This window comes from Lutra lutra, chromosome X (assembly GCF_902655055.1).
Source record: "Lutra lutra chromosome X, mLutLut1.2, whole genome shotgun sequence".
NCBI classification, from domain to species: Eukaryota; Metazoa; Chordata; class Mammalia; order Carnivora; family Mustelidae; genus Lutra; species Lutra lutra.
In genome coordinates this window covers 23,623,185-23,650,031 of record NC_062296.1, presented here as the reverse complement: position 1 = coordinate 23,650,031, position 26,847 = coordinate 23,623,185, and the positions used below count along the sequence as shown (strand labels likewise).

At 38.7% G+C, this 26,847-nt stretch overlaps 1 protein-coding gene across 6 annotated transcripts in view; it reads right to left on the bottom strand.

Annotated features, from left to right (window-relative positions):
* TENM1 (teneurin transmembrane protein 1) overlaps positions 1-26,847 on the bottom strand; it is a 785,443-nt gene that overhangs the window by 332,872 nt on the left and 425,724 nt on the right. For all 6 annotated transcript variants that reach the window (XM_047716031.1, XM_047716030.1, XM_047716033.1 and 3 more), the window contains one exon: positions 4,804-5,044. In XM_047716031.1, the coding sequence (XP_047571987.1) occupies positions 4,804-5,044 (241 nt within the window). The remainder of the gene's footprint in view (positions 1-4,803; positions 5,045-26,847) is intronic.

The window sequence follows — 26,847 nt, the reverse complement described above, 5'->3', positions numbered from 1 at the left end:
AAATAAAAAAAAAAAGAATGTTGTCTGATGGGTAAGTGTCAACCCCTAGGATGGACTCCAGTGGCATGTCACAGATCTCCCACCTTGATGTTGTCCTACATAACATTTTTTAAAGGTTTTATTTACTTGAGAGAGAGCACAAGCAGGGGTAGGAGCAGAGGGAAAGGAAGAGGCAGACTCCCTGCTGAGCAGGGAGCCCAACATGGGGCTTGATTCTAGGACCCTGACACCATGACCTGAGCTGAAGGCAGACGCCCAACTGACTGAGCCACCCAGGTGCCCCTTACATAACATTTTTATTAATGACTTACATAGAAATGAGGAGAGCAAACCTAACAAAAGTACAGATGACACAGTTATGGGATCAATACAATGCAAATACTTTGTATGGCAGAATTAGAATTCAGCTATACCTCCATGGACTAACAAGGTGAAATCAAATTAAGCCAAATCAAGGCTTTAAACATATTTCTACCTGCACCCCCCCATCCCAAACACACAGTTAAAAATCTCCAACTATAGGGGAGCCTGGGTGGCTCAGTTGAACGTTTGCCTTTGTCTCAGGTCCCAGAGTCCCAGGATCAAGCCCTGTGTTGGGCTCCCAGCTCAGCAGAGAGCATGCTTCTCCCTCTGCCCCTCACCCAGCTTATTGCTCTCTCGCTCTCTCATTCTCTCTGTCAAGTAAATAAATAAAATCTTTTTAAAAATCTCCAACTATACAATTTTAGAATATAAGAAAGGTGGCGTAGCCTCAGAACTTTTTTTTTTTTAAGATTTTATTTATTTATTTGACAGAGATCACAAGTAGTCAGAGAGGCAGGCAGAGAGAGAGAGGGGGAAGCAGGCTCCCTGCTGAGCAGAGAGCCCGATGCGGGGCTCGATCCAAGGACCACTGGGATCATGACCTGAGCTGAAGGCAGAGGCTTTAACCCACTGAGCCACCCAGGCGCCCCTTAGCTTCAGAACTTTTTAAGAAGTTGTAAGAGTTCAATTACTAAGTGTTCTCAATGTATATCAGTAGTGTTATGTAACCAACAAAAAAGCTGACATTGGAGTAGACAGCATTAATGGAAATATTTAGTCAGAACAAAGGGGACAGGGTGCCCGGGTGGCTCAGTTGGTTGAGCATCTGCCTGTGGCTCAGGTCATGATCTTAGGGTCCTGGGATCGAGTCCCGCATTGGACTCCCTGCTTAGCGGGGAGTCTGCTTCTCCTTCCCCCTCTGCCCCACCCCCCCCAATTGTGCTCTCTCTCTCTTGCTCATTCTTTCTCTCTCAAATAAACCAATAAAATCTTTTTTTTAGGGGCACCTGGGTGGCTCAGTGGGTTAAAGCCTCTGCCTTCGGCTTGGGTCATGATCTCAGGGTCCTGGGATCAAGTCCCACATCGGGCTCTCTGCTCGGTGGGGAGCCTGCTTCCCTTCCTCTCTCTCTGCCTGCCTTTCTGCCTGCTTGTGATCTCTGTCTGTCAAATGAATAAATAAAATATTTAAAAAAAATTTTTTTTTACAAAAAAGAACAAAGGAGGCAACCAACTGTCAGTCATAGCACAAATTTTGGAATGAGTCAATCACGGTGATTGCTGAGAGTTTCATCTAAATGTACATCAGCTCTGCTCCCAGCCCTTGCTCAAGGGGCAGCTAGAGGTGGCCATACTATAGTTTTTTTCGTTTTTTTTTTTTTTAAGCACATGACCCTTTCTCTCCCCTTGGCTTCACCTGACTGAGAGAATAATGTTAGTTGTCTTCCCTTATCTGAGGGGGACACATTCCAAAATCCCCAATGGATACCTGAAATGAGGAATAGTAGTGCTAAACCCTATATATATACTATGTTTTCCTCTACGTACCTATGATAGAGTTTAATTTCTAAATCAGGCACAGTAAGAGACTAACAACATATCTGATTGTAAAATAGAACAATTATAACAATATATTATAATAAATGTTATATGAATATGTCTCTCTCTTAAGATACCTTCCTGTATTCTCCCTTCTTCTTGTGATGCTGTGAGATGATAAAATGCCTATCTGATGAGATAAAATGTGGGAATGACCTAGGCCTTCTGACACAGCATCAGGCTACTACTGACCTTCTGATGCTAAGTCAGGAGGAGGATCATCTGTTTCCAGACCAGAATTGACCATGGGTTACTGAAATTATAGAACACAAAACTGCCAATAAGGGGGGACTACTTAATCTTGAAAAGATGTTCTCAGTTATTTGAGGCAACCTAAACAAACTGCTCTTTGCTACCAAGGAGCCTAATAAAACCACCAACTTGCATTCAGCCTGGGGTAGGACACTTTAAGAGAAGTGCAGTCAGTAGTTTAGAACTGTATTCTAAAGAAAGAGACCAGGATGGAGGATCTGAAACCAGCTGATAGGGAAACATTTAGGTCAAAGAAGAACAGGATCAGGAGCAGTGAAGGGTTGTCAGGAGTGTGAGGCATTTTACTTATTCTGGGAGACTGAAGAACTAGATCTGGGAGAAATGGGCAGAATTAAGAGGTGGGAGACTTGGGTTCAATAAGAATCCTCCACTAGTTGCCTGAGATGGGATGGAATGCCTTTGGAATAAATCAATTACCTATATTGGAGCTATTTAAGCAGAGGTTTGTGACTACTTAGTAAGGATAACAGTATTTTTTAAAATTTTGTTTTTAACAGAATTTTTAATAAAGTTTAATAAAATTACATTTAATAGAATTTTTAATTAAAAGAATTTTCATTTTTTAAATTTTTAAAATAATCTAATAATGATTTAAAAAATAAAAAAATATAATACCTTTGAATTGTATAACGCTTTGCAATGTACGAGGCACTTTCTGCCATACTAGCTTGATCTTCTGCACAACTTGTTGAGACAGGCATTTCTACGTTCACTTTTAGAGATGAGGAAGCTGAGGCACATCACTACCTGCCAGCACACTCCCAGAGTTACCTTTTACTGACTCCATGTGAAGCAAACATTTTCAAGGATATATTTGGGAAATCCTATCTCATCAAGCTGATAGGGTTTCTAGGTTTTTAAAAAATTTGTCTTTGTGATACTGAATATATCCCCAAATGTACTAAAAAGGTACTCTCTGCACAATCTCAATGAAAACTTATGTTCTTCTCTGCTTCTTATGAAGCTGAGACCAATTAATACATTCCTTGCATGGATACAGAAGGTCCGTGGGTGCAGTTTGTACAAACATGCCTAGATGTACACTTCAAATAAGAATAGTTTTCCCTTTTCATTTGCCTGAGACCCATTCCCCATCCTCCTTCCAGATTTCCTGTTATTCAGCTTCTTAGAGGGAAGGAGTGTGTCATGATTTTTTTTCCTTGTCATGATTGCTAGATAACCAGATTGCCCCATTGTTTCCTTAGCTCTCTATCACTAAGCCCTGCAAAGGAATTAAAAGAGTGAGTAAATAAATTTTAAAAAGGAGTGAGTAAATCACCAACATTAGCAAAAACTCCTTGAAGATATACATTGTTCTCTGCTTCTCTCACTTCATTCACCTTCCTCTTTCATTAAAAAAAAAGAAAGAAAGAAAGAAACGATACACAAACACTATCACTAGTACAGTTCTAATTGGGTTATCTTCACCATCAGAGCTGACTGTTATATTTTCTCTGGGGAGATAACAGAAATATCAGCTTATGAATCTATTTAATCTAATAGTGATGGATGATATAGAGTTTCCTGGATTTGAGCCACAATGCTCTCAGTTTGTTGGTGGTGACATATTCACCGATGCCACAGCTGGCATATAACTTAATCTGCTCTGAAAAAAAATAAGCAGGCTCATAATGTGGGTTTATTAGTCCTCCCCTTTCCATTCCAATTCCCAGATATTGGGATGGAAATTGATCAGAGTTGACAGCACACATTGCTTATCAAGTGATATATTATACCCATTGTTTACATACAAACGTGTTCAGAAGCAGCTTTGGTAGTAGATCTAAATAAGGCATATAGAAGGCAAGGGGAAGTCCTTGAATTTAAAAGATAACAAAATCATACGTTTTATTGGGTAATGTCTTTCTATGTTAATAGAAAGTTGTAATTTTTTATTTAAGAGGGAGTGCCTAGAAATGATGAATAATTTCTCATTTAATCGACTCTAGTGCTAAAGTCTATTATGACCCAGACACCTAGATCTGTAACTTTAATCCCATGACAAAGATTTAAAGAGTGAATCTGAAAGCCCAAATATGTGAAGTGCCAGAAAAATAGAGGCAAACTTTTTTGTCAAAAGTCCAAACAGCACCCTAGAGGCAGAATCAAGTTTTTTAAAAGTACACATGGACCTTCAATCTATGAAGCAAATCCTTTTTAAAAACATTTGAAGGCAATTTACTTTTTGAAAGAATCTTATGATAAATAAAATCCAAATTATCACTGTTCCTCTAATTGTGTTTGGATTTTCCTGTAATGTTGCAGTTTCCTAAAACAAGGGGCGAGCAAGCGCCTTTTACATGGAAGGAGCATTGGTAGATTAGATCATTGCTTTGTTTCATATGTTTTGGTGGGTGGCTGCCTGTGGGGTGTTTATGCAACGGTGCTTTCATCTTTCCAAGTGAATCTGTTTTGGTCTGTGTCAGTGAGTGTGTTCAAATCTAGATGTGGGCATCTGTGTGTGCTCCTGTGCCTGCAGAGGGGTCTGCTTTCTGCCCAGGCATCTGGGTGTGCCTCTCTGTGTGCATCTGTGTGTCTCTGTAGAGGTCTATGGTGAAATGAATTTCCGCACTAGGTGGGATCATCCTCTGCCAATATTTAAGTTATTGGGATCAATAATAGCTCAAGTACCTGGTCTCCAAGGGTATGTTGCTATTCAAGACCCAGCTGTTATGCAGATGAACCGAATCCTGTGTAGTGGTTGGGGGAGGTGGAGCAGCTGGGCTGGGCTGGCTGCGGGTAGTCATTGATCTCCTCTGAAGAGAGTCGGCTGCAGGGGGTGGCTTCCTGGCACAGGTGCACGCATGCGGAGGAGGCGGCGGCGGCGGCAGGGGTCTGAAGGTGAACTGGTTGTGTGGGCTGCTCTGCATGTCTAAAGAGGAGAGAAGAAAAACACCAAATAGAGACTTACTCTCCCACTTGGCAGTCAGGAAAACAGCTTGTCAGACCGAGGATTTCAGAAGAATATAACCTGTGGGGTGGGGGCCGAGTCTTAAGTTCAGTCTATCTGTAAAAATGTCACTTAACTTACAAAAACACGTGCAGCACGCTTATGAAATGTAAAACATTCACAGTTGCATTTACATGCAAATTCTTCAGGGCTATAGCAGCTAAAAAGTAAATGAGGCTGCCTCACACAATTTGTCATAGTTTCTGCTACCGAACAAATAAATCATCAAGAAGACACTAAGTTACAGAACAGAAGTGAGCCGATTTCCATCAGTTGCAAAAGTCTCACTTCAGAAAATACCAGTGAAAGGCACACATTTGTTGCAAGAGAAATCATTCGACCCTCGAAATAAAAGTATAAGGCCACCTTCTGGCTCACCTCAGGAAAGGATGCTAGCCTGCCTACACAGGAGCAAATCCCTACTTCAGAAAAACAGCTCAGCTCCTTGAGTGTGGAACTCAACTGCCTGAAACTCATCTCCTCGCCAGCACCCATCTCCCTGCCCCCAACTAAGAGTGCTACTTGTTAGAGGTAGGCTAAAAAGAGTTTGTTCAGGTTATTATATGTATTTCTATGGCCATGCAGCCCACAGTCTGCTCCCCTCCTCCACCTGCCACACCTTTCTAGGAGCTCTGCCATATTAACCGCAGCTTTGGCAGAAGGGAAACCATTTTGTTTTCTCTGCCTGTTTGCAGTGGGGGCAGCCTGGGACAGCGGTCCTCAGACTTCTGTTGTTGCTATTGTTTGGTATTTTTCCACTATTTTCCTGGCAGGCACATGTATAGACAGAGAGTTAGAATTTGGCCCATGAGAAATGCCCCAATTAAACCCCTTTGAAAAGGAATCACTATTGTAGCTGATAGCCACCTCTTTTCTACAGGAGAAACATAATAGATGTCAAGTGATCTCTTGTAACACCAGCACGTTCTGGATAAACTTTGTAGACAGCATGGCTTTGTCCCACCTCCCAAATGACTGAGAGTTGAAAAGCAGAAAAATGCCAGAGGCTTTCCATGCCTAGCAAAAGGGCTCAGCTGGTTTGTGCTGAGACTCACTTTGCAGTGGCTGATCACAGGGAAAAAATAACTTCTTTCCATCCTTTTACCTCAAACTTGAATTTCGAAGACACTGGCATGGTTTTCATATTTTAAAATAATACCGGTGCCCCAAGAGCATGACAAATTCTTGGCTTTGTTTTCGACTTTAAATAAACTTGCTATATGAAAAAGGAAAATGTACAAAAGATAGATGGGGAAGGAGTAGTTATCATTCATTTTAATATAAAATATCCCTTTAGATAGTCCGCTACCCTTGGCTATTTAAAAGGAACTAAAATGCTTCATGAATTTTCAAAATCAACCCCATTATTCCAGGCCCAGCCCAAATCCCATATCCACTAAAAATATCATCACAAGCACTTAACATCTCATTAATTTTTTTAAACCTCTGGGCTCATATTCATAACCATAACTAGAAGTATGCTTTCCATCTTTAGACTTAGAAAAGCATTAAATGCTGGAACCCCAAAGACCTTGAAGATCCTTTCGTTTTGCAGATGAGAAAACTGATGTCCAGAGAACAGCTTGTGCAGGGACACTTGGCATGGCCAAAACTAGAACCCACGTCTCCTGACTCTCTGGCCAGTGCTCCACTCACTACATGTAGACCTTTGTCATACAAGCTCTCTTTACCCCCTTAAGCTTTAGAGACACAGAATCCTCCATATCTTCTGGATTTTTCACTTAAGACATACCACCTTCCATTGTGGTTATTTGTTTATATGTCTGTTTCCCTCCTTAGATCTTATCTCCTTAAACTTCGAAAAGGAAGGTGGTTTGGTGTAATAGTATGTGGCGCAGTATCATGGAAAGAGCGTAGAATTTGGGGCTACGGCAAACCTGGGTTTGAGTTCTGCCTCTGTCATTTAGAAATGTTAACTCCTTATTTGTAAAATGGAGATAATAATCCTTTCTCTTAGCAATTAAATTTAATTCATGTAACATGTGCTTGGACATAGTATGTCAGTGACTATTTGTTTATTAAATGTAGTAGAAGGATGAAACTTTCAGACTGGAAATGACTATAGGGATCACGTAGTTCAGCTCTCCCTCCTCCTCTCTCCATTTTACAGATGAGGAACCAAGGCTCAGAGAGGTAAAGTGACTTGCTCAAAGTCATTCACCTTGCATGAATTTGTTAGCCTATGTCTGATGATTCCCACCCAGCCCAGCACTTTTTTCCATATGGTATTTTGGAAAATAAATATAATTGTCTTCTCTGACTTTAACATTTACTATTCTTATCATAACTTTGGCCCCTGGGTTTGCAATATTATAGTATTCTCCTGTTATCCCATATTTTTGTCTTATCTACCAAAATTGACTGCATATTTCATAGAGCAAGATCATCTCCTTTTCTTGTGTATCATATAAGCACAATGCTAGGTACAGGGTAAGATTCCTAAGAGCTTTTATTTCACTCCCCCATGAGAACCCCTCTCAGTGTCTCCTGAGCTCTTTCATTCTGATGTGGCCATTGGGTATCTATTTGATAGTTCACAGAGCAGTAGGTTTCCCCCTTCAAGGTCTTAGTGAACTCTCTCCAACGACCATGGAGAAGGACAGTGATACCACAAAGAAGGTGCTTAAAATCATGTCCCTCCAAGACACGGAAAGAGCAGCAGTGACACACTCTATAGACTTGCCATCTAAATCCATGAACTTAATGATGCAAGCAAGGGAAACGAAGGGTGGGAGTCCAGAGGTAGAAGAAGAAAAGGAATCAAGTTTAGGTCTTGGGTCCAGAACACCTCCAAATGACATGTGACATCTATTATCTTACTCAGTAGGTATTTGTGTCAGTACAGTTGTTCAAAAGATACAAAGTCTCTATTCAGTACAATTGTTCAAAAGAATAATCACTCATTACCATCTGGATTTATTGCTTGCTGGATTTCCTTAAAATCTTTGCAACTCCCTTACTATGAAACATGATAAAAATTCTACTTCATTGAAAAGTACAATCATGTTATTATTATAACATATTATAGCACTTCTGCTATAGGTAGAACTGCTTTGTATAGTTATTTTGATTGTGTGTGTGTGTGCGTGCATGTGTGTTGATTTCTATCTATTTTATTGTGTATTTTTATTTCCACATTTTAAATATGCACTGGTTTCCCTACTTGTTAATATTGTCTTTAAAAGCTTTTGCAACATTGTATTGTGGAATTGAGTGGAATACATCCAGACCTTAAGCCCTTATGAAATGCAAATGATCTCAGTTTCATTCTTTTTTTCACCTCAGGAAAAAGATGGGGAGTGCACTTGTTCTCTTCCAAATGAAGTAATTTAATCCTTGGGCTCCATGAAATGGGATTCCCCAACATTAAACACTAATGAAAAATACACTAGGGTTCAGTGTCAGGAGCTTTAGAACACCAGTTCCAAGGGGTGAAGAGTCCACATGCACTCACTTCCAAATGTATCTGGCAGCCATACATTTCTGTGCCCAAGAGAGAGACACAAGGGAGGGGGGGAGGTGTAGTGATTATGCAAATGTGGATATCTGGACATACTTATAAACCTTTCTGAAAGTAAATTAAGATTTCAGATGGAAAGGTCTAATTCACATAATATACTTGGGTAGGATCCAGTTTCAGGTTTGAGGTCCAAAATAACTTGGTAAGAAAAATCTCCAGCAAGGAAAATTCCTCCAAATTGTATATCTCAGGCATTTCAGGCGTGGCAAAACTGTTAACAGAAGTATAGGCCTTCAGAAACAACATTGCCATTGTCTCCAAAAGGGAAGCGGGAAAAGAAAGTGGGCATGCCTAGTTGGGTTTTCTGTTTTTTTTTTTTTTTTTCCTTTTAAAGATTTTATTTATTTATTTGACAGACAGAGATTACAAGTAGGCAGAGAGGCAGGCAGAGAGAGAAAGGAGGAAGCAGGCTCCCCACTGAGCAGAGAGCCCAATGCGGGGGCTCAATCCCAGGACCCTGGGATCATGACCTGAGCTGAAGACAGAGGCCTTAACTCACTGAGCAACCCAGGCGCCCCTGTTTTGTTGGTTTTTAGCTCGAGCAACTTTTCACAAGAAATTAGAACACTTCTACTCAGAAACACTGGGGGGGAACTTATTGAAGGGTCCATTAGGGTGTTATGCCACCCCCTATGCTTCATTAACAGCCCATTGGGCTGTAAGGTGATAGTTGCATTCATTTCTAACGTTCATTGCCCTATGCAAAATCACGCACTGGAAAAGGGTTTAATGGGGAAAAGGGGTTTGGAGCACAAGACCTGAAGTTTGCTTGTGAAAGTGGGTGTCAGATGGGTTGCAACTTACAAGTTACTGTGGAGTGATGGAAGGAGGGTTGTCTGAGTCACACAGAAAGATCTAACCCCAACTGTGGATGGGCAAAAGTCCTAACACAATGCGGTGAACTAAGACAACTGGTGGATGTTTCAGGTATATGCACATGTGCATTTTGTATATTCCTACATGGTTCGTTCTGCTGGGTGCAGTTTTCTGCCTTCCCCAGTATTTTTAACAGATGGAATCACACATATGCAGACACGAAATTTGTCTTATGTTCAAATTGTTCTCAAAGATAACAATAGCATGAGAACAAATTAATGTTTTCAAAACAAGTGTTGTAGCAGAATTGACTGTACATGAAAATAATTTTCTGTAAGTGTTAAAAATAAATACTGTCATTAATACGGCAATGCCAAATGGATAATTCTTTTCTGAAAAATGTGACCAAAGTAGACACACCAGATCCCTGTTAACCAATCAAACTTTTCTGTACTGATACTGGGACAATAACCTTCAAAATATGTTTTTTTCCTCCCCAAAGTTACTATACAGTATATGTTGCCAAGAGGAGAACAGACATTCTTTTTTTTTTTAAAGATTTTATTTATTTATTTGACAGACAGAGATCACAAGTAGGCAGAGAGGCAGGCAGTGTTAGGACCTTTGCCCATCCACAGTTGGGGTTAGATCTCTCTGCTGAGCGGAGAGCCCGATGTGGGACTCAATCCCAGAATCCTGGGATCATGACCTGAGCCAAAGGCAGAGGCTTTAACCCACTGAGCCACCCAGGCACCCAGAGCACATACATTCTCAAAGGTATAGAAAAAGGTCACAGGGAGTCAGAAAACATGTCTGCCCTTCTTGGCCTTCAGTCTGTGCTTCATTACATCACTGGCCAAAGAGAAGATGGAGAGACAATACCTCGTCTGCAGCTCCAGAATCCAAAGATTCCTGAAAACCGTTTTTCTTTCTCATTCATTTGGTAGCAAAACTTGATCTAAACTGAAATAAAGGTATTTATGGTCTTTATTTCATTTAGAGAATTTTTATACATTAAGTTGCAGAAATATTGATGTATTATTAAAGGATGCTGGGAGTTACATAACATAGAATATATGCATGGCATTACCTGTGTAAAATCTGAAAAATTCTGAATTTTGAAACAAAAGGACCCCAAAGATTTTTGATGAAGGATTATAGGCCTGTATTAGTATTTAACCGCCTCTCTGAACTCTTATGAGATAACATTAATTAATGCTTATGAAGGCCCTGGTAATCAACATGAGCAAGGAACATCAGGGCACCAAGGGTTATTGCCATAACTACTTGTGTCAAGTCTCTTGAGGCCAATTATAAGCCTTTGGTTCCCTGGGCTGCTTTTCTAAGCTGTTCGCCCTCCTAGGCAGAAGAGGAAATAAAAATGAAATGGTTTAAAATAAAGAGGAGAGGTTTATTATTAATATTAACTATTACAACTAATTCTAAATGTATATTACTACTTTATACTACTTTACTTGCCACAAGGAGTTTTCACAACCTGTGAGGAGGTGGTTTATAAATTCGCATGTTATGGCTAATATCCATTAACTTCATAGTGCTTGGTGATCACCAAATTAGTCTTAAGTGTATCTGGCTGTGGACGTTTCTGTTCTCCACCTTAGAATTATTATTAGAGGCTCAAAGAATATGAAGGTAAGAAAATTGGTTTTCAGAAGAAAATTGAGTAAACAGGTACACCTTATCACTTCTCTGGCTCAAATAATACAACTTTAATATTAATGTACCCTTAGCCTTCAATAAAAGCAGATTCATTAGTTAAATAAACCATTAGATTGAGAACGGAAATAAAGTCTATTAAATAGCTAATGTTTAATAGATATTTGTGTGTATGTATGGGCATGTGTATGAGTGAGACGGACAAGAGAAAGAGGCAGCAGGAGAGAGAAACAGAATTGGCATTTAAAGCACATGACTGCAGGAGAAGAGTCACAGAAGATCTGGGGGGAAGGTCAACAATAAATAATGTTTTCCAGTTTACGTGGTTTCAGTCTGGTTCTAGATGACTGCACTATGCATGGTTCCAGGGCCCTGCGATGCTGCATACTATCTTTGAGACTGTGAAGTATATCCTTTGAGGACTTTGAATGGTTCTCTTACCAAGACAGCAAGTAAGAGAGTATGCTCTATTAATTTTTGTCAGTTAGGTTGATCTTTGGTACAAACACTGAAAATAAAGGTCAACATTGAAGCACCTACACTCCTTTGACATGTTTATGCTGAAACTTGTATTTACACTTTAGTCTCTCCATAAACTGGTGCTTATCTTCAAAGGATGTGCTGGTCTACCTCCAGCAAGTTTGAGCTTCCTATTTTCCAGATCTCATTAATTTCTTTTCCTATTCTCCTGTGTATTGTACAAGCATACACATTTCCCAACCCATTTCTCCCTGTTACAGAGGTAATCCAACTGTGCTGTGCACTGTATTGGCTTTACATAGCGCAATTAGCCAATCTTACGAATAATAGTCAATACTCCTGCCAATAAGTGGCTGGTTTGTTAACTCAATCAACTCTCTGGCACAGATTAAGACAAACAAACTAGGACTTCACAATCAAGAAAAAAAAAGACAGGACTGTGGCTAAATGCTGTTTTCCTTAAATTATTGAAGTAAATGTTCAAGCTACCTAATTTTCTTGGTTGTGAAAATACAGGATGGATACATCCTTGCTTATATTCTCAGAGCAGTTTGGCAATGCTACAAAAAAAGGAAAAGTGAGGTCAATACAATTGTTACCTATTCATTTTTCTAAATAGAGTGGTAAAGAGCTCTACTTTATAGTATGATTTGGAATTTTAAATGTCAAATTCTAAATATTAATATACAGTATTAATTAACAATTGAAATTAGTGGTTAGCCAAAGCCTTTTTCACTGTGGTCTTGAAGGAAACTCTATTATCCATTATGTACCAGGAAACAAGAAATAGATAATTGCCCTGTTTTATCTTACGCTGACAATGATGCTGTGGCTTCCATTATTAGGCAGTGAAGTATATCAAAAAGAAAATATAAAAAAGTAATGATCCTTAAAAGTTCATATTTACTTTATCCTCAAACCAAAGTCGTATGTAGGTATTTCAATTATTTTCAATCCCAAGTTCATTATTTATTTCCAAGTAGGTAATGGAGGGTTATGAATTAATTGACAGTGAATCATTTAATAAATTAGCTAATAACATATTCTGGAATTTTACAAAGTTTTCACTTTCAGAGCTTTGGGTTTTTTTTTTTTTTTTTAAAGATTTTATTTATTTATTTGACAGAGAGAAATCACAAGTAGGCAGAGAGGCAGGCAGAGAGAGAGGAGGAAGCAGGCTCCCCGCTGAGCAGAAAGCCCGATGTGGGGCTCGAACCCAGGACCTGGGATCATGACCTGAGCCGAAGGCAGCGGCTTAACCCACTGAGCCACCCAGGCGCCCCTGGGTTTTTTTTTATTAGACTATTACAAATGGTCATCCTGTATTTGTTCAAAAAGCAATGGATGAAAATCATTTTAATGTTATTTATGAAAATGAAACTCTGAATGTTTGGAGCACAAATTAAGAAAACATTATGACTGTGTTTAAAACTCTAAGAAAAATATTTTTCATACTACCATATGTTAAATAATGAGGGCAAGCTATACTAAGAGTTATAAAAAACAAGAAGTAAAAGACAAAGCAATCCTACAGGATAGGAACAAAGCATGGAGGACTAGGGAATCCTGGGGAGGTTTTAGACCCTCCACCCCAAACTTTATTTCAAGTAAAGACTGAAGAAAAGTACTGATTATTAATACCATTATCTAACCAATACTATCTGGCTATTTGGTGAAAAATGTTCCACATACTCTGTAGTTCCTCTCCCCCAGCATAACTTTAGGAAGAAAGGAGACCTGTGGACATCCAGTGGGGTGGTGAAGATGAGTTCTAGTATGTATACCTGGGGACTGAACAGGTACATAGCCCCTACCCAAGACAGTGAGGGACAGACAGCACTGTTACAGCAGCTTTCACAAGACCAGACAATTCTCACATTTCACCCACGTTTTGCCAGAGTTCACCAAGTTCTCAACTATAGGATCCAAACATACCAAAGTTTGACGATCAACTGTGATCCCATAAACCATTTTGATCACTAGTTCCTACACCCACTTCCTGGTAAAACGATTATATGCATACCATGGGGGTGATGAAAAATTTGTTTATTCCTCCTCTCCAAAATAGAAAATGGGGCAGGGTGGGGATTGGGAACAAAAATCTTGGTATTCTCATGGGAGAGTTATACACATGTACATGTTATTCAGATATGTTGGGGCCAAAAAAAAAAATTGAGAATTGTGAACTTGATGGCTGATGGTAGAATACTACTGGCTGCCATTAACCTTTTTGCCTGATCTTTGGGTTACTGAGGGAGTTTTCTAATAGGTATGAACTGGGAAATGATAGTTACATAGGAAGGAGAGAGTAGGTTTTATTTCCCAGCTTGCAATCAAGCTACGAATCTCCTTGTCTTACATCAGGATCTAGGTCTGAATCGTCTTTATATCCCCCAAACACTTAGCCCATAATTTCAGTCAATGCAAGGTTAAAATTTTGTTTATTCATGAGTTTAATTAATTGGAATAATTCAAAGTTTGGGTTGGAATTCAAGTAAGTTTATTTTATTAAAAAACAATTACAATATCTACGGTGTGAGAGAATGTTTTATGATGCCAAATATCTTATTTGATTGAATTCTTCCTGTTCCTACCAGTTGTTTTGGCGTTGTGTAGGCACAGCTTGTATCTGAAGCTTTCTGCCTGAAATGTTCATTGATTAATTCCCTCCTTATTACAAATTTTCATTTTCTTGTTTTTCAACATGTTATTTTAGTGAGATGCTAAAGAGAGCTGTTTGTTGGAGAGGTGCCAACATTCAGATATATTACTAAGCCTGCCTTATAAACTTTGCTTATGCTAAGCTATGCATATTTAACTCATTTTATTTTTCCTTCAAAATCTGATTCATTCCCTCAATTACATTACTGCTTATCTCCCTGGACTCCCTCCAATTTAACTAGGTCTTTATGGTTCCCCAAACAAAATGTAAGATTCTGGATGAACATCATCCAGAATACAAAAAAGTTATCTGACAAATTCTTTTGTAATGATGTCTTTTCACATGTAGCCTCAAATTACATATAGATTGCACTTGAGACTTCATTAACTGGAAGATGGCTAATGAAGTCACAAGAAGGCAGCTCAATTAGGAAACATACTGATATATTGATATAGATGTGTTTGCTAGTGGATCAAGTGAAATGTCCATCAAAATGAGCAAATTAGTGGAATCTACTAATATAATGTTAGAGTAGATTGAATAAGTGGTGAATTCAGACAGGTTCCTCCCCACCCTACCATGTAGATGCCTTGGGAAAACTAAAAAAATTAGCTTTTCTCAAGGGGAAGACAGTCAGCCGGCATAAACAGGAGAAAAAATGAGAACAGATGTTGAGGAAACTATTAGTATGAGACTATACTAATAAAGATAAATGGTAATCCTAGAAATTAAGGAAATACTCCATAGGTAGTGACTGATAATTCTTTAACAAAGTATCTTAAGCAACTTAATTCTTAGTTAAGGTCATTTAAATAACTGTTTTTCAAATGGTTCTTGGGGAAAACATTTTATGTACAATAGAAGACCTGCTGAGAGGGACAGAGGATTAAACATACATGCTTATAAGAAGCAGTTTTCAAAGAGACCTCTTGCAGTGCTTGAAATCAGTGAACGAGTGCACAGAAACTCCTTCCTGTGTATTAATACTCCGGGTCTACACCAGACCCTACTGAAGAGTGTGATCTGGTAATGATGGGTGAGATGACAACCTGGACTTGATTTGAGTTTGTTTTCACTTTGGTTTACTCACCAACTGCAAGTAAGCACACAAAGGATAAAAATAAAATTAGAATGCAGGCATGCATACATGGCTCCATGCTGCGTTCCTTGTACTCCACAAAGGCAAGCCTTGATTTGGTAGTACTGCTGGCCTGCAGACAGTGATGTGTCTAACAAGGTGCAAGAACATATTACTATGAGATTGTGGTCTTTTGTACTCCCAGCCTCATTAGCATTTGGAAGCAGCTTATATAAAGCCTAATTCTGTTACTCAGGAAGTCCTATCATGCAGGTTTCATGTCATGCTCCCCAATCTCCAAATTCTTGCTACAGCAGCACTAGGACAAATTATCCCTTCTGTGTATACACAATACAGGGCCTAGGTGTTGCCCACATACTCTCTCTTACAGGACTTCTCTGGGCAGGTCTGGCCATAGTCTACCACGGGGCCTTCTAGTAATGATCATCAAAAGTCAGTTGCAGGAGGAGGGACGTCAAGATGGCGGAGAAATAGCAGGCTGAGACTACTTCAGGTAGCGGGAGATCAGCTAGATAGCTTATCTAAAGATTGCAAACACCTACAAATCCAGCGGGAGATCGAAGAGGAGAAGAACAGCAATTCTAGAAACAGAAAATCAAACACTTTCTGAAAGGTAGGACTGGCGGAGAAGTGAATCCAAAGCGACGGGAAGATAGACCGCGGCGGGGAGGGGCTGGATCCCGGCAAGCGGCGGAGCGACGGAGCACAAAATCAGGACTTTTAAAAATCTGTTCCGCTAAGGGACATCGCTCCAGAGGCTTAACTGGGGTCAAGCTCACGCAGGGTCAGCGTGGCCTCAGGTCCTGCAGGGTCACAGAAGGATTGGGGGTGTCTGAGTGTCGCAGAGCTTACAGGTATTAGAACGGGGAAGCCGGCTACAGAGACAGAGCCGAGGAGTGACTCTCAGCTCGGGGTTACCTTGAACCGGTCGCAGGCTCGGTCACCTTGGAGCGCGGCCAGAGGCAGGGTGATGGGAGTAATTGGGCACTGTTCAATGAGGGCGCACTGAGGAGTGGGGCCCCGGGCTCTCGGCTCCTCCGGGCCGGAGACTGGGAGGCCGCCATCTTCATTCCCGTCCTCCGGAACTCTACGGAAAGCGCTCAGGGAACAAAAGCTCCCGAAAGCAAACCGAGCGGATTGCTCAGCCCGGCCACTGGTAAGGGCGGTGCAACTCCGCCTGGGGCAAAGACACTTGAGAATCACGACAACAGGCCCCTCCCCCAGAAGATCAAGAAGAAATCCAGCCAGGACCAAGTTCACCTACCAAGGAGTGTAGTTTCAATACCAAGGAGAACAGCGGAATTCCAGAGGAGGAGAAAGCAAAGCACGGAACTCATGGCTTTCTCCCCATGATTCTTTAGCCTTGCAGTTAATTTAATTTTTTTTCTTTTTCAATTTTTTTCTCTTCTTCTGCTAAATTTTTTTTAACTTTTACCCTTTTCTTTTTTAACATTTTTAACTAGTTTATCTAATATATATATATATATATATTTTTTTTTTCCTTTTTATATTTTTTCTTTATTGGTATTCTTTTTTTAATTGTTTCTTATTTTTTTTTCTTTCTGAACCTTTTTATCCCCTTTCTCACCCCTCACGATTTGGGATCTCTTCTGATTTGGCTAAAGCATATTTTCCTGGGGTTGTTGCCACCCTTCTAGTATTTTACTTGCTCCTTCATATACTCTTATCTGGACAAAATGACAAGGAGGAAAAATTCACCACAAAAAAAAGAACAAGAGCCAGTACCAAAGGCTAGGGACCTAATCAATACAGACATTGGTAATATGTCAGATCTAGAGTTCAGAATGACGATTCTCAAGGTTCTAGCCGGGCTCGACAAAAGGCATGGAAGATATTAAAGCAACCCTCTCGGGAGATATAAAAGCCCTTTCTGGAGAAATAAAAGAACTAAAATCTAACCAAGTTGAAATCAAAAAAGCTATTAATGAGGTGGCAATAAAAAATGGAGGCTCTCACTGCTAGGATAAATGAGGCAGAAGAAAGAATTAGCGATGTAGAAGACCAAATGACAGAGAATAAAGAAGCTGAGCAAAAGAGGGACAAACAGCTACTGGACCACGAGGGGAGAATTCGAGAGATAAGTGACACCATAAGACGAAACAACATTAGAATAATTGGGATTCCAGAAGAAGAAGAAAGAGAGAGGGGAGCAGAAGGTATATTGGAGAGAATTATTGGAGAGAATTTCCCCAATATGGCAAAGGGAACAAGCATCAAAATCCAGGAGGTTCAGAGAACCCCCCTCAAAATCAATAAGAATAGGTCCACACCCCGTCACCTAATAGTAAAATTTACAAGTCTTAGTGACAAAGAGAAAATCCTGAAAGCAGCCCGGGAAAAGAAGTCTGTAACGTACAATGGTAAAAATATTAGATTGGCAGCAGACTTATCCACAGAGACCTGGCAGGCCAGAAAGAGCTGGCAGGATATATTCAGAGCACTAAACGAGAAAAACATGCAGCCAAGAATACTATATCCAGCTAGGCTATCAATGAAAATAGAAGGAGAGATTAAAAGCTTCCAGGACAAACAAAAACTGGAAGAATTTGCAAACACCAAACCAGCTCTACAGGAAATATTGAAAGGGGTCCTCTAAGCAAAGAGAGACCCTAAAAGTAGTAGATCAGAAAGGAACAGAAACAATATACAATAACAGTCACCTTACAGGCAATACAATGGCACTAAATTCATATCTCTCAATAGTTACCCTGAATGTTAATGGGCTAAATGCCCCAATCAAAAGACACAGGGTATCAGAATGGATAAAAAAACAAAACCCATCTATATGTTGCCTACAAGAAACTCATTTCAAACCCGAAGACACCTCCAGATTTAAAGTGAGGGGGTGGAAAAGAATTTACCATGCTAATGGACATCAGAAGAAAGCAGATCAATATCAGATCAATTAGATTTTAAGCCAAAGACTATAATAAGAGATGAGGAAGGACACTATATCATACTCAAAGGATCTGTCCAACAAGAAGATCTAACAATTTTAAATATCTATGCCCCTAACATGGGAGCAGCCAACTATATAAACCAATTAATAACAAAATCAAAGAAACACATCAACAATAGTACAATAATAGTAGGGGACTTTAACACTCCCCTCACTGAAATGGACAGATCATCCAAGCAAAAGATCAACAAGGAAATAAAGGCCTTAAATGACACACTGGACCAGATGGACATCACAGATATATTTAGAACATTTCATCCCAAAGCAACAGAATACACATTCTTCTCTAGTACACATGGTACATTCTCCAGAATAGATCACATCCTCGGTCCTAAATCAGGTCTCAACCGGTATCAAAAGATTGGGATCATTCCCTGCATATTTTCAGACCACAATGCTCTGAAGCTAGAACTCAATCACAAGAGGAAATTTGGAAAGAACCCAAATACATGGAGACTAAACAGCATCCTTCTAAAGAATGAATGGGTCAACCAGGAAATTAAAGAAGAATTGAAAAAATTCATGGAAACAAATGATAATGAAAACACAACGGTTCAAAATCTGTGGGACACAACAAAGGCAGTCCTGAGAGGAAAATATATAGCGGTACAAGCCTTTCTCAAGAAACAAGAAAGGTCTCAGGTACACAACCTAACCCTACACCTAAAGGAACTGGAGAAAGAATAAGAAAGAAACCCTAAACCCAGCAGGAGAAGAGAAATCATAAAGATCAGAGCAGAAATCAATGAAATAGAAACCAAAAAAACAATAGAACAAATCAACGAAACTAGGAGCTGGTTCTTTGAAAGAATTAATAAGATCGATAAACCCCTGGCCAGACTTATCAAAAAGAAAAGAGAAAGGACCCAAATAAACAAAATCATAAACGAAAGAGGAGAGATCACAACGAACACGAAAGAAATACAGACAATTATAAGAACATACTATGAGCAACTCTACACCAACAAATTTGACAATCTGGAAGAAATGGATGCATTCCTAGAGACATATAAACTACCACAACTGAACCAGGAAGAAATAGAAAGCCTGAACAGACCCATAACCAGTAAGGAGATTGAAACAGTCATCAAAAATCTCCATACAGGGGCGCCTGGGTGGCTCAGTGGGTTAAATCCTCTGCCTTCAGCTCAGGTCATGATCTCAGGGTCCTGCGATCAAGCCCCGCATTGGGATCTCTGCTCAGCAGGGAGCCTGCTTTCTCCTCTCTCTCTGCCTGCCTCTCTGCCAACTTGTGATCTCTGTCTGTCAAATAAATAAATAAAATCTTTAAAAAAAAATCTCCAAACAAACAAAAGCCCAGGGCCAGATGGCTTCACGGGGGAATTCTACCAAACATTTAAAGAAGAACTAATTCCTATTCTCCTGAAACTGTACCCCTGGGGATAAAAATATATGTTTATAAAAAATAAAATTAAAAAAAAGTCAGTTGCAGGTCAAGGTATAGAGATACAGTATTATCGCTTATAACTTTCCAAAGAAATGATGGAGAAGCCAAAGTAGAGAAGGGATTAAATCTAATTGTTATGGAACATGTTATACTCAGAAGTAGCAGATAAAGAGGAAAGTATCTTGGTTTCATTTGTTTACATTCAATAACATGAATCACGTAGAGCATTTTCTCAACTACCAATTTACTTGTTTAGAGGAACTCATCTCTGTGTGACCTATTTAAATTAGCGAGAACATTGGGACATTTCCTGATGAGGCAGTAGTTAAGTTACAGACATTAGGATCAGATCAGTCTGCATTTATTTTTTATTTATTTATTTATTTTTTTAAAGATTTTATTTATTTATTTGACAGAGAGAGATCACAAGCAGGCAGAGAGGCAGGCAGAGAGAGGAGGAAGCAGGCTCCCTGCTGAGCAGAGAGCCCGATGCGGGGCTCGATCCCAGGACCCTGAGATCATGACCCGAGCCGAAGGCAGCGGCTTAACCCACTGAGCCACCCAGGCGCCCCGATCAGTCTGCATTTAAATCACAACTCCACTACATACTATCAGTTTGATAGTGAGCAATCAAACCTTTACAAGCCTCTGTCTCCTTATCTGTAAAATAGGGATTCTAAAAAATATCTCAATGTTTTTTTGAGAGCTATATGAGGTCACATGTATAAAGCACTTACTAGAGACTGCCTGGCACGTAGAACCACTAAGTAATATTATTAAAAGCATGATTAATTATTGAACTCAGTAAAATTTATAAAATTCAGGTACCATCTAGTAAGTAACTTAAGAGAAAACCTATCTGATTCCAACATATTTGATTATTTAAAACTCTCCATTAGAATTAAAAAACATTTTACAATTTTCACACATTTCTTATTTTCTTCAAAAACAGTTCTAAGAAGCTATTATTGAAGTCATGAGTCAATATAAGAACAGTTGACTCCTTTCCTGTTCCTCCAAGCCACACCAAACACTCTCTATTGATTAGCTTTCTTATTATGCTCTCAGTCCATTTTACTTCAGATAACAGACTCTATTTCATGATTTTTTATTTAAGTGCTCTGAGTGTATTCACTTGCAGTTTCTCCTATACTAAATGATTTGGGGGTATACATGCATTTCTAAAGTATTTATTGCAGTAACACCTTGGGACTTTAACGAGCAAAGGATATGAAGAAAAACCATTTTCATGAATACAACATTAGTGCTTTGTATTTAGGAAGCACCTTTCATCTGCATCTCTCAAAGACCTTCACAAATATTATCTGATGCTTTGTTCACTGGGCAAAGCTGCAAGCAAAACTGGCTTTCAAAGAATTCCCTTAAAGTACATAAAATCCCATGAGGGAAGGAGTGCAGATAGCTGGATAAAGTATCAGGAATATTCAGAGACATTTTAAAATAGTATATACCAAAATGCCACAGAACAAACTATGTCTGCTACTTAGAAGTATGGTGTTCCATAGGCATAGCTTTCATATTAAATAAATACACAGGAACTTTGTCATATTGGCACCAGGATCGACATCCACATTATAAGCTAATGATATTTGAGCAATTATATAACTATGTGTCAACATAATTTGTGGTAGATGACTTGCCTTATACTATATCCAAATATATTTATTTTAAAGCTTTGCATATTAATGATACTCTAGTATAGTACATGTAAAGAGCATGAACATCAGACCAAGGTTGTATGCTAAGTACTTAGCAGATTGCCTGGTAGATGTTATAAACTCGGTTAATTTTAGTTACCAATATACTCATAACCATAATTGTTCTCATGAATTTAGATTAGAAGACAGCTGTTTTTCAAAGAATTCAGTGTTGCTGCTGCTCCTACAGTATCTCCCCCCCTTACTCATGGAGGATACATTCCAAGACCCCCAGTGGATGCCTGAAACCATGGGTAGTACTGAACCATACATGCCTATGATAGAGCTTAGGTTATAAATTAGACAGTAAGAGACTACTGTAAGAGATTAACAATAATAACTAACACAGTAAGAGATTAACACAGTAAGAGATTAACAATAATAACTAACAATAAAATAGAGCAATTATAGCCGAATACTATAATAAAAATTATGGGAATGTGATCTCTCCCTCAAAATATCTTATTGTACTGTACTCACCCTTCATCATGTGATGATATGAGCTGAGAAAATGCCTGTGCGATGAGAGGAAGTCAGGTGAGTGATGTGGACTTTGTGACGTAGCGTTAGACTACTATTGACCTCCTGACAATATGTCAGAAAGAAGATCATCTGCTTTTGGAGTGTGATTGACAAGCCTGGCTAAAACTGCAGAAAGCAAAACTGTGGAAAAGAGGGAACTACTGTAGTTCTTTATCTATGTCTTGTTAAGATATGTACCTGTGTATGTCTTGTTAAGATATGTACCTGTGAAGTAAGATGAAAGGAAAAATACATCCCTTTTCTCTTTTAGGAGCAGCAGCTCAAGATGGGGAAAGGCATGGATACTCAGATGTTAAGACCTCTTCTGACCTTCCTGAAATCATTTACATAATGTCTTGCACAGAGACTATAGCTATGGATTTGTCATTAAAACAGACCATATCAGATTAGGGGCTTTTCATAATCCAAAAGACATAACTGACTTAGAAGAGTTTTAATCAATTGTGTTGGTGCCACGAAAACAAAACATTAGCCTATACACATTCATTGTGAAGATATTATCAGCTTTATGTACTGCTTCTTTGTGTTATTATTCTTGTACCTCTCTATTCTGTTATATCTTCCAGCTCACATAATTAGTATGCTATGAAACTGGACTAACTAAAAAATTGTTAAGAAAGTGGGATTTTGAAAATATTCTAAGGAGATAAATATTTTCTATTTTTTTAAAGAAAATGTGGTGTTTTAAGGTCATACATTGTACGCATTTTAGAGACAGAGAAGTGAAGAATTTAGCCCAAGGCATTAGGTCCTGTGGCATTGAACTGACTCTGTTTACTGTCACTCGGCCATCTCTCGTGGGATTCAAAGCAAACCCCATTGACAGTACTTCTATCACACTTGCCATTCCTATTTATTGTAAACATTGAAGATAAAATTCTGGGACTGAATTAGCTATGTAACAACTTACAATAAAGTCCATGTAATGGGTTACTTTATTTGTAAATGCAATTCAATATGCTCATGCATGCATCATTAAATGTTTCCTTCTAATTCTCAGTAGCAAATATCCTCATTTCAGTAGTACTTACATAATTTATGTGATACTTATTAATAGTCTTTAACTTAGTTAGTATATCATTTTATCCCAAGTTGATCCTGAAAATATCAGAAGAGATTGCTTAATGGGCTTTCTTTAAAAAGAAAACTGAACGATTTATTTACACTATTTTTCTATCTGCACATTAAAACCTTACCATATTGCTGGAGCAAACAATCCTAAAATTTATATGGAACCAGAAGAGACCCTGAATTGCTAAGGAAATGTTCAAAAAGAGAAACAAAGCTGGGGGCATCACTTTGCCTGATTTCAAGCTTTATTACAAAGCTGTGATCACCAAGACAGCATGGTACTGGCACAAAAACAGACACATAGACCAGTGGAACAGAGTAGAAAGTCCATATATGGACATGCAACTTTATGGTCAAATAATCTTTGACAAAGCAGGAAAGAATATCCAGTGGAAAAAAGATAGTCTCTTCAATAAATGGTGCTGGGAAAATTGGACAATTATGTATAGAAAAATGAACCTTGACCATTCCCTTATGCTGTACACAAAGATAAACTCAAAATGAATAAAAGACCTCAACATGAGGCAGGAATCTATCAAAATCCTAGAGGAGAACATCGGCAGTAACCTCTCTGACACTGGCCACAGCAACTTCTTTTAAGACATGCCTCCAAAGGCAAAGGAAACAAAAGCGAAAATGAACTGGGACTTCATCAAGATCAAAAGCTTCTGCACAGCTTTTGAAAGGAAACAGTCAACAAAACAAAGAGGCAACCATCAGAATGGGAGAAGATATTCACAAATGACAATACAAAGGGCTGATAACCAGGATCTATAATGAACTCCTCAAACTCAACACACACAAAAACAGATAATCATGTCAAAAAATGGGCAGAAGGCATGAACAGACAATTCTCCAATGAAGACATACAAATGGCTAACAGACACTTCATAAAAATGTTCATCATCATTAGCCGTCAGGGAGATTCAAATCAAAACCACATTGAGATACCACCTTATGCCAGTTAGAATGGTCAAAATCAATAAGGCAGTAAACAACAAGTGTTGGAGAGGATGTGGAGAAAGGGGAACACTCTTACACTGTCAGTGGGGATGCAAGTTGGTGCAGCCACTTTGGAGAACAGTGTGGAAATTCCTTAAGCAATTAAAAATAGATCTACTCTATGACTCTGCAATTGCACTGCTGGGTATTTACCCCAAAGATACAAATGTAGTGAAAAGAAAGGCCATATGTACCCCACATTCATAGCAGCAATAGCCGCAATCGCCAAACTGTGGGAAGAGCCAAGATGCCCTTCAACAGACGAATGGATAAAGAAAATATGGTCCATATATACAATGGAGTATTATGCCTCCATCAGAAAGGATGAATACCCAACTTTTGTATCAACATGTATGGGACTGGAAGAGATTATGCTGAGTGAAATAAGTCAAGCAGAGAGAGTCAATTATCATATGGTTTCACTTATGGAGCATAAGGAAGAACATGGAGGACACTAGGAGAAGGAAAGGAAAAGTGAATTGGGGGAAAGTGGAGGGGGAGATGAACCATGAGAGACTGTGGACTCTGAGAAACAAACTGAGGGTTTTGGAAGGGAGAGTTTTGGGGGGATGGATAAGCCTAGGGGTGGGTATTAAGGAGGACATATATTGTATGGAGCACTGGGTGTGGTGCATAAACAATGAATCTTGGAACACTGAAAAAATAAAATAAAAATTAAAAAACCCCTTACCATATTTACTAATGAAACACTATGGCTATAAAATAAATTCTCATTTTATACAATTTGCATTCATGATGACCATCTATCTATTCACAGAGACTATCAAACTAATTTCAAATAAATATTATTAAAATAACATGGATTTCCTGAAACTATGAGTCATGGATGGGGGTTTTCCTTTTCTAAAGACATGCTAAAGTTACAGCAATGGATAAATATGAGGTTATGGTAGTCCAAGTAGCTACTACAAGTCTCCCACAATAAAACAACTCTAATGGTTGGTCTATTATACAAATCCATAGCATAATACTTCATGGATATGCCAAAATCTGAAGTCTAAAAACCCTAGGGGTATTAGATCTCTTTTCTTTTAAAGAAAATTAAATATTATTTTATATTTTATGGACTTTTGTGACTTGTTTTGCACCAATTACTATATTCTTCATAATACATTCTAATCTAATTTATACAGCACCTCCATTTGAAAGACCTGAAAAATGTAAAAACAAACAAACAAAAACAAACCCCTAATGATCTAAACATTGCAAGAGAGGTTTGTTTATATAGGAATCTAATGAATATAAGTGTCTATCTGAACAACAGTGATTTTCTAAAATGACTTTTTAGGGGTGCCTGGGTGGCTCAGTCATTAAGTGTCTGCCTCCTGGGGTCCTTGGGATCGAGCCCTGCATCAGTCGGGTTCCCTACTCAGTGGGAAGCCTGCTTCTTCCTCTCCCACTCTTCCTGCTTGAATTCTCTCTCTCTCTCTGTGAAATAAATAAAATCTTTAAGAAAATGACTTTTTAAATGATTACTCAATATGTGCAGCAAAAGAAACAATGCACAGAGTGAAAAAGTGAACTACAGAATGGGAGAAAATATTTTCAAACAATATATCTGATAAGAGGTTACTATCAGGAATAAAGAAATCTTAAAACTCGACAATAACAAAAGATAACCTGTTTAAAAAAAATAGGCAAAGGATTTGAGGAGACATTTCTTCAAAGAAGATATATAAGTGACCAACAAGCATATTGAAAAGATGCATCAACATTCTCATGAAAATGCAAATCAAAACCACAATGACATATTCTTGACACACATTAGGATGGCCACGATCACAAAACAACAACAACAACAACAACAAAAAGAAAAACAACCAGAAAATAAGATTTGGAGAGGATACAGAGAAACTGGAAATCTGTGCATCACTGGTAGAAATGTAAAATGTTACAGATCCTATGGAAAATCAGTATAAATGTTCTTCAAAGACATTAGAAAACAGAATTACCATATATCTGGCAATCCCACTTCTGGCTATACATTCAAAGTAACTGAAAACAGGACCTTGAAAATATATTTGCACATCCATGTTCATGAAAGCGTTGGTCACACTAGCCAAAGTTGGAAGCAATGTCAATGTCCATTGATGGATGAATTGAAAAGGAAAACATTGTATATACATACTATGGAACATTATTCAGCCTTAATAAATAATAAAATTCTGTCATACAATGCAACATGGATTGAACCTTGAGGAAATAAGCCAGTCACAAAAATACCATGTAGTTCTTCTTATGTGAGGTATGTAATCAAACTTTTAGGAGGAAAATGGTCAGGGGCTGAGGGAAGGAGAAATTGGGGAACTGCTATTCAATGGGAATAGTTTTGGTTTCCCAAGATGAAAAATTTCTAGAGAGCCCTTGCACAACAGTATGTATATAATTAACAGTGTTCCACTGTATACTTAAAAACAGTTACAATGGCAAATTTTGTTATGTGTTCTTTTGGCCACAATAGGAAAGTCATGCCATTCCTTCACTAATTGCTTCTTTATTTTACCTCAGTCATCCAGTGATTGATAGTGTGATAATGTAGGTTAGTGACATCAAAGTGTAGCCAAATCCAAGAATTATGAAGAAGGTGGGCCAATTAGATGATTACATGATTATCATCATGAATCTTGCTGGTAGCAAAAAGAATTATGATGTTCTTGGTCATTTATGCTTTAATGGGTAAGCATAGTTTTAATGCACTGAATTCTGT